Here is a 13,836-nt window from a genome sequence, read left to right as displayed (position 1 = left end):
CACCGCAGTGCTTCTTTCTTATAAGGCAATGTTGGGTCTGATTCATATCAGCAAATACCACTTAATAACTTCTTCCTTCTCCTGCCCTTTTGTTGATTAGCTTTACTCATTCCTTCTTCCCAGGCTTTGGGGGGGCATTTTTCAAAGGACAAGAATTCTACACCTAAGCAAACCACTGCCTTCCCCTCCCCAGACTGGTGCTGAGTCACCCAGGAAAGTATTTTGTTAACTTTTTCTCTTTGCAGAATTGTGATCTCATTTCAGTTCCTATTTAGTGGATCAGGGACTGACTGGCCAAATCCATCGACGTGGTCAGTGGGGGGGAAGGTCAATGGTAACCTCAAGTTCCTTGTAAAAAGCACACAGATAACTAAAATCCTGTGCAAATACCGCAACTTGCTGGAAGGATGGAATGGGGGAAGTAGCCGTGTGCTCTCATCTTCTGCGGTCATTTACTATCTGCCCCCCCCTTTATAAAAACACTTTTTGATCCTGTTGTTTTGTTGCCCCCCTTTCTCCGGTCTCTTGATATCTGGACACCAAAACAAATAACAATGGAAATCCACCAAAACCTAGAAAGGAACGAAACCACAGAACCTCAAAGACTTTGGAGGCATTATATTAATAGGAACCGGTGCTCTCTCTGCCCCTGTCCTGGGAAAAGGCGTAACCCAGTAGTTTTCAATAGAAACACGTTCACCTTACCCTTCTGTGAGAGCTCGAGCTTTCTCCAAGTCCTGAATTACATTCAAAAGGACTTTAATCTTCTCCTGGTTCGAGAGCAGCGATTCCTCCACGGACTGCAGCCGGCCTTGGAGGTCCCAGAGCTCCCCCTGTGCCAGGTGAACTGGATTAATCCCACTCGTCTCTCTGTCCCTCTGAAGTTTGGTCTCCCTTCTTGGAGGAGGAGATGGGAGGTGATTGCTCCCCGAACCATTCTGAAACTCCATGGTGTCTGACTGGGTGGGGTTCTTTGTCGTCTGCTCCTGACACGTGGGGGCAGAAATTGACACACCGTTAGTTTTGAGTGACAGCAGATCCTGGTGATCATTACTTGACGAAGAGCAGTCTGAAGCCCCTCCCGAATGGGCGGGCTGGCTGCGAGAGCCTGGTGAGGGGGAGCTGTGAGTCCGTGGAGGTGACGGAATACACGTTTCCTTTGATAGAGACGACAGTGGGCCAAGGTCTTTGTCCTCAGCGTTGTCTTTGGGCAAAAGCAATTCAGGTTTAAGTTTCCCCATGCCTGGTGTGTGATTGGCATCGCTGGTGGCATTTAAGCAGGGAGGGGATCTTTCTGAATCTGAGAGTGGCACTGTTCTCGCATCTCCGGGACACACGTCCACCAAAGGATGTACGGAGTTGCTCAGGTCACCTGACCTGTCCGGACTGAAAGTGGACTTTCTAGCTGCCCAGATAGGACTGTGGTAAATATCATCTGGGACCTGAATGGCAGCAGTTGCTTTCTCTGAGGCCTTCCAAGTCCCTGCTTCCAAGCATACACTAATAGGCCCATTGCTTTGCACCTTGGACATTCTAGGAGGAAACGGGTGGGACACTTTGACTCTTCGAGGCCCATCCTCAAGATGCTGAGCCAATCTTAAGTAGGCAAGGTCCGAGGATACAATGTCCTGTTCGGAGAGGTTGCCGTTGACCTGGATGGCACTTGGGGAGGCTGTTGGCATTTCTACCAGGGACTTGCTGGCTGTGAGTCTCTTCCTTTTGAAAACTGGGAAATGCTTCCTGAGACTGGGGGAGGTTTGGATCGCAATGTTCTGAAAGCCCCCTGCCTTCTGGGGCCTGGGGAAGGAGAGTGAGTAGGTGGGGAGGTGATGGTGCCTGGAGGCCTGAGTCTTGCCCATCACAGCTGGGTCCTCAGAAGCTTGCACATCCACCTCAGCTAGGCCAGGTGGAGTCTTACTGGTCCCATCTTCCTTGAACCGTACCTGCTGAGATTTGCTCCTGCGATGATGAGGTTGTTTCACGAACTCCACTGACTCTAGGCTGTTACGCTTTAGAAGCACAGGCCGCACTTTCATATTTTGCTGGGCCATTGAGCCTCAGTTAGAAGGACTGGGACCATACACTTCTCCGGGGCACATTTCTTTAGGTCTTTGGAGCAGCATCTAATGATAGCATCTCAGACTTAGAGATCTGCCAGCCAGGATGAAGTGGTCCTCTCCTCCGTGTATAGGAAGCTCCGTTGGCCATTCCCAGCCAGTAGATTCTCCTTGGGAGCTATCCGTAATGCTTCCCCTGCAGTTAAAATACTATTTCATCACGGTGATAATTGCCACTTAGATAAACAATGAGTTAGGCTAATCATTAAACATCTCATCTACCAAGAGAGCTGGTGGGCTGTTTATCCAGAGAGGCTGGCAGGCAGTTCTGATCCTGGAAGAAGCTTGCTGTCTTGAACAATAAGACAACAAAAGTACCATTTAGGGGATAGCGCCAGACTCCCAGTGTGTGAATTCCAAAAGAAACCTGCTATGTCCAGAGCATACGGCTTCCTTTCCCGAAGCATCAATTTCCGCTGTAAAACTGTAGGAAACTTAAGCACATCTACTTTCTGTAACATGTAAACTGGTGGGGAAATCAGTGACTTGGGGGCTGGATTCTTTGACGATACATGATGTCCCTAAGGGAACATCCCCATTTGTGTCAATCACAAGTTCCTCCTTTGGGGCCATTGCTTTCTTTCATGCTGTTTCCCTGTTCATCACAAAACCCAGTGGGCTGTGACCAGGATAGGACTGAGGCATCCGAAGGCATTCAGAGGGCAGAATCCCTGTTGGAGTGTCTTAGCTGAAGCTCACATGTAGGCAATGTGAACGCCGTCCACAGCTCTGGAAATCTGAGCGAGAACTGAGCTCACTTGGCCTCAGGGCAGGAGTCTGAGGCCTGGCAGTCCCGCCAGCAAGTGGGAAGCGTCTGGAAGGAAAGAGAGAAGTGTTGCAACTGAGAAGGCAGTTCAGACCTGGGTTTCTCTCCTAATACCAGCACCTTGACCAAGTCCATTAGGGTGGCTTTTCTAGGAGTAAGTCAGCTGACCCCTTTTTCTGTTCCCCTAGTGAGCCAGCCACATTGTGGCTGCAAGACCTTGAAACAAAATGCCTGACTGCTTGGACTGTTTCCTCCTCCCACTCCCAGGCATCACCCAGTGAACTTTCATTCATCTTTGAAGTCCCAGCTTATATGCCACTTCCTCAGGGAACCTTTCCAAGGACTCCTCCCTCATACACACCTTCAGTGCTAGACCACAGCAGGGCCCCTCCAGTACCTTCTCTGCACATCCTTCATAACACAGACTGCAGCCATCCCGAAAGAATCATCTGCGTCTGCATTTATTTAGTGTGCAGCTTCCCCACTAACCTGTAGGCTCAGTAGGACAGGGACTGGAGGCTTTTTTTTTTTTTTTTTTTAAACTGCTTGGATATTTCCAGCCTGCTTCTAGGCTCACTTTGGGTATATAATGAGCATCTGTTGAGAAAGTGGATGGCTGAATAAAAGGCAGATCCCTTGGAAGCCATGGAGTGCTGGGTGTGGTGAGGGGGTCCTACAGCATCCTGGCAGCGCAACAGGGCAGTGAGTTACCTCTGCTTTGACTGCAGGGTTTACCTAAGAACAAGATTTTCCCCTAATGTCTTCATTTTTCAATTGCTTTCCAGGCGATGAAGGTGCATAAAATTATCCACGGAAGATGTACCTTGTAGCGAAAACAGTTACCATTTATTGAATACTTATTTTTGCCATACTGAGGACTTTACATGCATTAATCATAACAGTTCACATTTTAGAAGTGCTGTTCTAGGCACTTTCCAAGCCATAGCTCATTCATTCCCTACCCTAGAGAGGCGGATGCTATCATTATCCCCATTTTATAGCTGAAGCTGAGGCCCAGAAAGGTTAAGTAACTTGCCCAAGGACACACAGCTAGCGTGTGTCCAAAGCTAGCGTCTGAACTTACACAGTCTATGCTCTTAACTTCTACACCCCATTGCCTTTCCAATTTTAGTATATGTGCCCCCTACGTGAGCACCCCTGCCCCTTTCCAACATTGCATTATCTCACTAATCCTTACAGCATAACTGTGAGCATCGAATCCTTCTTGGACTGATGAGGAAGCTGATGTTCAGGGAGGGTAAGTACTCCGTGAAGGAGCCAAGATGTGAACCGGGGAGTCTGTGATTCCAAAGCCTGTGTTCTTCCCCTCGATGTTTTAAATTTGTCCCCTTGGGATCTGCCTGCATTGTGAGGCAGGCTATACCAGTGATTTGAGAACAGAGTTTGAGGAAGTGTGCAGGTCTGGAGAGGTACAGGGGACTGTCCCCTGCACTTGCCATGGTAAAGAAAACCTGATTTCTAGAAGTCGAGTGGATCCCACAGCACCGGACTAGGCAAGTGCGAATGACACCCGGGTTGATTAAAGGATTTTACAGGACAATAAAAGTCCTAAGTACTGGGATTATCTTGGAGATAATTGGCTGGAGATCATTCCAGCCAGGAATTATTAGATATGCCCATGGCAGTTTCGGTTTTTTTGGGCTCCCAGCTACCTTGAGAAAGACCAGCTAAACCTGTGAGGCTGCGGCAGTTGAGTGGCCTGTCCAAAAGGGAATAGGACCCATCTGTAATGCTAATGAGTTATCAAGTTGTCAGGAGCCTTACAATTACTCCTCACATTCTGAATGTACCTTAGACTTGAGTTAAAACCCTTGTCCCTTCCTGGCTGAAGGGTTTGGGGGTAATACTTACCCTCTCTGAGCCTCATTTTTTTTTTTAATCTGTAAAATACAGATGATGCTCATAGCATAGATACTCACAGATACACGGGTCTAATGGGAGAAGTCAATGAGACATTTATGCAAATCTCTCAGTGCAAAGATCAGCATGCAGTAAGCGGTCAGTATGGGTTCATTATTGCTCTGAACACTGTCGTCCTCATCTGCAGCCAGGTTTCCGTGTTTGGGGTGCCAGAACAACTCTCCACAGCTTTTCCCAGAGCAGGCAGAGCCATTCTTGGGACAGAATAAACAGAGTTTGGGGAAACCATCTTACACTTGCCTCACCTCTCTGAAGAGTGGGGTTGGCTTCTGAGAACGGCAGCACCCCATAGCTCTCTGGGGAGTTAGCCCTGCCGGTGATGGGCTCCTGCACCACTCTGTAGGACGGTCCTGAACAACTCCACTTTCACAATCAGTTTTATGTTTTTCAAAGACTGCAGAATTTTTAGGTCTTAGAAAAAAAAAACTCCAGTTGTCTGTCCCTTCATTATTTGACTAAGTCCTCTCTGCATCATCCTCTTCATGCAGTAAGTAAGGCTGTCGGGTTACTAGTAGTGACAGGCAGCTCGCTACTGAATCTCATAGTAGATAATAATTATCGTTATTAATGGTTCCAAATATAGATTTAAAACTTATTATAACCATGCACTGTGTTATTGACATTTATTCCTTAAAATGGCCTTCTGTGTATGATCCCCATTCTGCAGAATGAGCAGTTAAGACTTGTCAGGTTAAGTCACCTGCCTGAAACCACACAGCTCATACACGAAATGTTTGTGCTGCAGAGCCTAGATATTTTGATAATCTACTTTTGTGGATTTCTTTGCCTAATTGTCCACTGCTTCCTTACTCTCCCTAACTATTCATTCTGGATGAATGTTAGCACTTCATTCTGGATAACTTAACTCACTTAGGCTACAATTGTGTGAAGCTGGTTTTCATAAGAGCTAATATTTACTGAACACTGGTGATGTGCTAGACATTGTGTAGGTGCCTTTCATTTAGTCCTTGACCCTTACCACAATTCTAGAAGCAGGTGCTATCTGCTTTTATCTGCTATTATTTTATAAATGAGGACACTGAGGCACAAGAGGTACTTTGCCCCATCACTCACCTAGTAAATGACAGAGCTAATATTCAAACCTAAGGACTGACCTTGGAGCTCGGGCTCCAAACCACTGGCCTTTCCTGACTCCTCCAGGACTGGGGAAGGATGAAGCTTCTTGTGTAAGGCTGTCAGACAGTTTCAAAATCCCTCCACATTTTTCTTCTGAAAGTCTGCCATTATTCTGGTTTAGCCCTGCCTAAACCAGAAAATTTATATACCCTTGAGGTGTTTGCACTTGATCTTTAAAAACCATTCGTTTTCCATTTTCAAGGATATTACATAGTCATTGTGTAAAAATTCAAATAATGTAGATAATTTTAAAGGAGGAAAAAAAAGCACCTGGAATCTCACCACCCAGAAAGAGCCACTCTGTACCACCAATCTGGTGATGTTCATTCTAGGCAACTTGCTGGTAACATCTGCAACATTCATTGTGTGCCTCTTACATACACATGCAGGTTTATAGAAGCCTTTTTTTGTTTGTTTGTTTGACTGAACAACATGGAGAAAGTTCCATGTTATGGCATGTAGATTCACACCGTTCTTTTAGGTAGGCTAATAGGACTCTGCTGTCTGGTTATCTGGTTGGTTAACCATGACCTATTTGAATAGTATTTAATAGTATTTTTTATAAATATTTAATATTTAGGTTGTTTCAAAGTAGTTGGTTTTATTAATGCTGTAAATAACATTTTAAAAGTATGTGAACCTTGAAATTATTTCCTTGGAATAAATTCCTAGAACAAGAATTAGGAGTTCAAGGTATATATATATATATATATATACACATATATATGTATATATATATGTATATATATTATTGATATTACTGCTCTTCCTAATAGTAAGTTCTAGTGCCATGTACCCCATCATTACTACATACGAAGGCCTTTTTACCTGAGTCTCTTTGTTGCCGTGTTTGGTAAATTTCAGATGATTTTTTTCATTACTGTCAAATTGGGGAGGAATTGCATCTCACTATTCTCATAATGAAATTTATTTAAGATTGGGCATTTTTCCATATGTCTATTGGTTTATGTTACATTTGGAATGAAAAGTGACAATTTGAATAATTAAGTCAATGTAGAAACTGCTGTGTCCTAGACATAACCTAGGAAGCTTAGCAAATATTAAAATTTCCACTTTTAAAAAATGAAGAGTTATATATCCAATTTTTCTGTCCCCAGTACCCATTGTGACCTTTGCACAGATATGTCCCAGAGAGTACACCTGGCGAAAGGGAATGACCCTCTGTAGGCTTCAGGTCTCACAGACTCCCAGTGGCTGTTAATTGATAGGGAGTTCCCTAGCCCTCAGTGGTTAGGGCTTAATTAATGTCTTGTCTGGAGTCCAGAATCACTCCCCAGAGATAGTTTCAGTAGTCTGTTGCACACCCAGTGGCTAGGAGTTATTGCTGATCTTTGCAACACTTTATTCTCTCCTCCCTTGACTATTTATGTACTGAACACACACTGACTGTTTATGTTCCAGCCATGCCTTTGGGTAGTCCTTGCAAAATAAATGCCCATTTAGTAGGCACAGCAAGATTTAGTACTATCTATGTAGATTAGAAACTTCAGACTTACTCTAGAATAGACTCCCAGTCCTCTTCTCTGCCATGTAATTAAGCTCTACAATAAAGAGTAAAGAAAAAAAAAAAAAAAGCTAGGCTTTAGCTGATGATAGACTTGAGCTAGAATCTTCCATTTTCTGACTGTTAGCCTGGAACAAGTGACTTGGCCTTTGTAAAACCACGCAGAATTGTTGTGAGGATTAAATGAGATTATCTATATAAAACGGTCAGCATAGTCAATATTAGCTCTTCAGATAGATCCCAACTGGAGACTATGGGGTACATGTGAGTGGGCTTTGGCTCACTTACTTTTCCTTGGGAGAGTAAACTGAGGTAAATATATGGGAGGAAATGTGCAATAATAATATTCCCAGAAATCCTATCCATCGCCCTGCCACCTCCGTGCTTTCTATACCACTTTGGCATTGCACTCGTCTCCCTGTGTAGTGACTATCCGCTGGCCTTCAGCTTCCCCAACTCAACTGCAGGCTCCCTGAGATCAGAAGGTGGTCATACTCTACTTTGAACCCTCTTCTTTATCTCCAGCTTGACACAGAACAGGTGTTTCCTTCTTGTCAAGCAATAAATATAATCCCATATTACCTAGTTTGCTTTAGGTTCTATGGCATGGAATAGCTGTTGTCATGGAATACATATTTGTACAACTAATTAATTAGGAGTGAATTAATTAATTCACTTACAAATTGCTTTCCCTTTTAATGATATATTATCAATGATATATCATGAGTAGTTCTCTGTCTGCCCTTTAGGGTACTATATTTGCTCTATTTATGACTCAGATTGAATTTGGTTATACTTACTGAGGACACATTTTGACCCGGGGACTATGATAAACCTTGTAGAGATTACAATAAAAAGTAACACTTGATTCCCATTTAGTACTAAGGAGATCCCTGATAATGTAGCCTCATGTGGAATGAATCCCTTGGAAATGCTACAAAAATGGTGTACAGAGTTGGGGATGACTTGGAGGAAGATATTTGATTCCTTTTATATTTTCAAATCCTGCTTCAAGTATCAAGGGACTTTACATTTTAAACAGGGTTAGACTTTCTCCTCTAGGCTGGGAGTTTTTGTTGTTGTTGTTGTCTTTTTTTTTTTTTTTTTTTTTTTCCCTCTCTCTAAAGGTCCAGATAGTGAATGTTTTCAGCTTTCCTGGCCACACAGTCTCTGTTGCCACTGCTCACCAGCCATTATGGTAGGAAAACTGTCGCAGACAATATGCCCACAATGGCTATAACTGTATTCTAGTAAAACTTCATTTATAAGACTGGCGGTAGACAGAATTGGCCTGAGGGGCAGGACATAGTTTTCCAACCCCTGCTTCAGGCAATGGGGAGTATGGGTGGGTTTTGAGCAGGAGGTGCTTGATTAGATTTTTGTTTTCCAGAAAAGTTTCTAGCTGCTGACATGTTGCCATCTCCTTTCACCTTCTGTACTTAGAGTACCCTTACTGTTTATACCACACTTTACCACTTACAAAGCATTTTCAAATCCCACATAATCCCCGCTAGGAAGGTTGGGAATCATTACCCATGTTTTAAGGAAGAGGAATCAGTTCTAGAAGAGTTAGATGGTTTGTCCTAAGTTACAGAGGTGGAACTAAAACCCCAAATCCTCTGATGCCAGCTTGGGGCAATAGTGGAGACCCCTGACCTCCATCTGCCCACTCCATTTGGCCAGCCAGATATCTATTTTATGTGTTGGTTATTTTCCTCCAGCTGAAGGGTACATTCTTAAAAGAAAGTAATATATCTCATAGTCCTTTTATATTCTGCAAAGTATGAGGCCAAGATTTTGGGGAAGACACTTAAGAAATAATTACTGATCACTCACCACTGGATCTTGTGGTTCTTCACATTCAAGTTTCGACTCCCTTCCATTTAAATTCAGTTAACTGCTTGGTCAGATCTGTTGGCAAGTATTACTGCTTATCCATCTGAGATTGAAGAGTTAATGTTTGTCCTTTGTTTGTCCTTCCAATTGAAAAACACCCCAGCAGGCTTCTCAGTAAGGAAAAGAGAGCTGTTTACTTTTGGGGGTCTGTCTGAGTCTGTACTTTCCCCAAATGGTCAAGAAGCCAAAGGGAATTGGCTTTCTTTTTGCCTTCTGGAATTACTAAGCATAGGTGTACTTGGGGGCAGAATTAGACACCAAAAAGCAAGATTAAGATAAAAACTCACATATTAGGGTCTAGAAAGGTATTGGATATGTAGTGATCATGAAACCTTTTTCTCATTTCTCAATGTGCCATGTTTGACCTTTTCTCACAATTTCTGCTATTTATACCTGCGTCTCCATTATCTATCATCCGCACCACCAAAGAGAGGTCTCCGTTTTGCCCCCTTTACCATCCATCTACCACACAGCAGCCAGAGTGATATTTATGAAATTTAATCAGATCACATCAGAGCCCTTTATGAAACTCCCCAAAGATATCTACTGCATTTAGAGGAAGGTCCAAACTCTTTACAAAATCTGCAAGAATCTACATCACCAGGCCTTGACATGCATCTCATGTCATACCACTTTCACCGTTGCCTTCTATGACCTGGATCCCCCAGTCCTGGACATGTAGGATTCATTTTCATCATCTAGCCTTTGCACTGGCTGTTCATTTTGTCTGGACTACTCTCCCAGATCTTTTCAAAGTGGGTCTCTAACTGATGATGTCTCAGCTCCAAGAGTGTCCTCTCCAGGATGCCCTCCATAACCTCTTCTCCGTCCTTTGTGTCCTCGGTGGCCAGTACCCTATTTTTTAGGTTTTTTACATATTTGTTGATTGTGTCTTTGTTTGCATTTATGGAGAACCTCAAAAAGCATTTGCTGAATGAATGAACAAATGAATTCCTATCATTAGAGTCTTCAGAGAATCATTCAACTTTACAAATAGAACAGAGAACTTTAACCTTTTGATCTTAAGGACCATTTAATTCAATGGTTTTCAGATCTTCTTTAGCAGTGAAATCTTATTTCTAAATCCAGCTTAAGCCCAATCCCGATATCTGAGACAGAATAAAGCTAAGCTGTTCTGGAGAAGGGGGTTGCAGTGCTCCTCCATTCATTCTGAGTCAGGAATCCTAGGGCTCAAGCAAGCCCATGTTGATAATGACTGAAGCAAACACTCTCATTCTACAGATGGGAAAACCAGTGCTTAGAGCAGTTCTCCTCCAGCCAAAAACTCTTCAAGAAGAAAAGGGTCACTGGTTTGCATCCTAGTCCCCAGCATGGTTTCTGGCACAGAGCAAGAGCTCAGGTAACATGAGTTGAATTGTTTAGGTGACACACTGAGTTGAAGGACAAATGAATTGGGTGCCAAATCTGGAGGCTCTGATCTTCCAGTGCAGCAGTGAGAATGGTAGAGGGACCATAGCTTCTATCTAGCTAAGATTCAGGTGCCTCGCTTGGAATCAGGCATAGTGGACAAAACCAGCATTATGATCCCAAAGACCTCTCATATGGATGTAGAAGCCACTAATGCTATTATCTTGTACCTTTCCAACCCTCTGATTCCATTTGTCAAAGAAAGCAGGGAAGAGAGTATTGCCATTTCCTTTTACCTCCTCTTTATTCTTAGTCTCTTTCTTCTTCCTCTTTCTTTTCTAGAAAATTATAACATGATGCAGGCATGCAGAACAGCATAGAGGAGAGTATAGTGAAGGAAACAATGTGAACCCACACTTAGCTTCAGAGAGAAAGTGTTACACATCCAGCAGACACCTTCCTCCTCTGTTCTTTCTCCTCACTCCTTTAATCCCTTCTTCTCTTCTGTTTACTCCTCCCCTCTCTCCTGATTTCTCCCCTCATCTCCTCCCCCAACTCTCTTTGCCCTGCCACCTCTCTTGTCTTCTATATCACACTTTTTCCTCCTCATTCTTATCGCTTCTCCCTTTCTTTTCTTCCCCATCAGCCCCTTCTTTTGCTTTCTTCTCTCCTGACTCTTTAGTGAGCACGTGTGGGTCAGCGACTCATTCCTGTGGCTGTTCACTGTCAAGGATGGGAACTCAGCATCTCTTGGAATTGCTTCTCCTACAAATTTTAGGTTATCTGCCCTTGCAGTGATAGTTCTTTGGCCATATATCCCCCTGGCTAGAAACACTGGGTGCTTCTGCTGTTACTTCTGAAAGATCCTGTCCAGCTTGCTTTCTCTAGGGTGAAATTTTACTATAATTAGATGCAAGTGCTCGACAGTTTGTCCAGATTTTTCTCATAGAGGAAACATCAAAAACCTGATACATCTCCATATTTTACTCAGCATTTCCAGAACATTTTTCTTTTCTTTTTTTTTTAAAGATTTTATTTATTTATTTGACAGAGAGAGATCACAAATAGGCAGAGAGGCAGGCAGAGAGAGAGAGAAGGGGAAGCAGGTTCCCTGCTGAGCAGAGAAGCCAATGTGGGGCTCGATCCCAGGACCCAGGGATCATGACCTGAGCTGAAGGCAGAGTCTTTAACCCACTGAGCCACCCAGGTGCCCCTCCAGAACATTTTTCTGATATCTCTCCCTGCATTTCTATTTCTCTATATTACTGGGGACATTTTCTACCACTTTTCAGGTTATACTCTGTTGACTTTGAAGAATTTGACTTATTCTTCCTGGGACCAGACACTGGGAAAACTGCCTGCTCGGACATAAGGGAGAATGTGGACCCTTTTGGAATTATCATTAGAGGAATAATTCTATATGTCAGCAGGGAGTGGAGGTTCAGGGTTGAGTGATTATGCCTCACCTCCTTTATCAGCTCAAGGCCAAAGCCAACAAATAGACCATTGATTTGCATTCCTATAAACAGATTCATTCATAGGGTATAGTTGACTCTAGTCACTTCTAGGTTTTTTTTCAATGTTGAGACTTTGATACTTCCTATTTCAGTAGTGAGGGGCAATGATCTAGTGGCAGTGAAAGGCAAGAAACTCCTTCCCCATTAGTAGCACCTTCTTTGGTTCTGTGGCAGCTGGGAACTCTGTTACCCTCTTATAGTCTGAGATTTCATTTGGCAATTTCATCCTGCAGGTTATCTACAGCTGTTATGAATAAATTGGAAAAGTCTTCCCATTCCAAAAAGATTTATGTTCCTGTGTAAACCCATCCAACACATTTGGTTGATTAAAATGCTTGTACTTAGACTAAAATAAGAATGGCTCCAGTGACCCTTCCACACTCTTTAGTAGCAATGCTAATGTTTTCACAGTGTTTTCAGATTTACCAGCCAATTTTGGCCTTACAACAAGTTCTGCCAAGACCAGGCATTATCACTTCCATTTTGCAGATGAGGAAACTGTAGAAGGAAAGATTTGACCAAGAAGAGTGTGGTCTGGCAGTACCCAAAGACCTCAAACCTTTATTAGATCAGGGAGCTTCCCTGGTGCCTGGAAGAAATTGAGTGACAACCAGAGCTGCCTTGAGTGAGGGCCAGCAGAAGCAAACTACAGCCTGGGCTTGCCAGGGACCCCACTTCTGATATATACACATACACCACACACCCACCAAGGATAATTGTCAAGCCTTGGACTCTGCAGTGCTCCATCCACTGTGGTACTGCAAAGTGTTGGCAGGCAACTGCAATGAAGGCTTTTCCACTTCTGGATCCCTGCCTACACTGCAGAATTTTAACAAGGAGAAGGGAAGGGGGGGAAAGTTTATGGTCTGATCTAATCACAGATGAACTGAGAGCTCAGTGGCAGCCAGTAGTTGCAAAAGCAGAGGACTTCAAAGCTGTTACAGAACCCACCTTCTGTTTCTGAGGTGAGCAAATGGTGTGCCTAGCCAGTATCATGTGTGGCACCGAGTAGGTGCTCAATAAGCAATGGCCTTATTGTTCTTATTCTTACCATGACTATGACTATGCGTTGGGCCCCAGGTCACACAGAGATACACAAAATTCCAGGACCTGAAAGTCTCTGCTGCGGGCTGTAGCAAATCTCAAGTAGCACTAAGGATGGAATTAATAAAAATGAAACTTTAAGGGAAAAATGCTATCAAATGTCTCTTGTTTTATTGTTGTTCTTTGTGAGACTGGTTTTTCCCAAGGAACTAAGAAGCTCTCTATGGCTTTTTGTTGTCCATTTCCTTCTGACTCCTTCCTGGTTCTCTGTTATAGGGACATCAGATTATTGCTAAATCCAGTGTCCCTTTCTGGACTTCCCATATGCTTTCTGCTGGGGTAGTTGTGAAGCCCTGTCTGCCTCCCATACAAATCACAGGCCAGTGAGGACATATTTCATTGCCTTTCACTTGACGGGGCCATGGCATTTGCCTAAGAGAAAGGGCTTCCTTTGACACACTGATATTGGGCAAATCACAAAAGCATAAAAGCTCATGTTTCAATATCTTCTCTCTTCCTCCATCT

General features: G+C 43.5%; 2 protein-coding genes across 9 annotated transcripts in view; one reads left to right on the top strand and one right to left on the bottom strand.

Annotated features, from left to right (window-relative positions):
• DOCK2 (dedicator of cytokinesis 2) overlaps positions 1-13,836 on the top strand; it is a 412,101-nt gene that overhangs the window by 221,127 nt on the left and 177,138 nt on the right. The gene's annotated exons all lie outside the window — the stretch shown is intronic.
• INSYN2B (inhibitory synaptic factor family member 2B) overlaps positions 1-13,836 on the bottom strand; it is a 116,159-nt gene that overhangs the window by 18,765 nt on the left and 83,558 nt on the right. For both annotated transcript variants that reach the window (XM_004737626.3, XM_004737629.3), the window contains exon 2: positions 706-2,931. In XM_004737626.3, the coding sequence (XP_004737683.1) occupies positions 706-2,051 (1,346 nt within the window). In that variant the 5' untranslated portion in view covers positions 2,052-2,931. The remainder of the gene's footprint in view (positions 1-705; positions 2,932-13,836) is intronic.

The sequence above is a fragment of the Mustela putorius genome, unplaced genomic scaffold (genome assembly GCF_011764305.1).
Source record: "Mustela putorius furo isolate JIRA1106 unplaced genomic scaffold, ASM1176430v1.1 tig00000145_pilon_pilon_pilon, whole genome shotgun sequence".
NCBI classification, from domain to species: Eukaryota; Metazoa; Chordata; class Mammalia; order Carnivora; family Mustelidae; genus Mustela; species Mustela putorius.
Note: the sequence above shows the minus strand (reverse complement) of the source record. Positions and strands in the feature narration are given on the sequence as shown.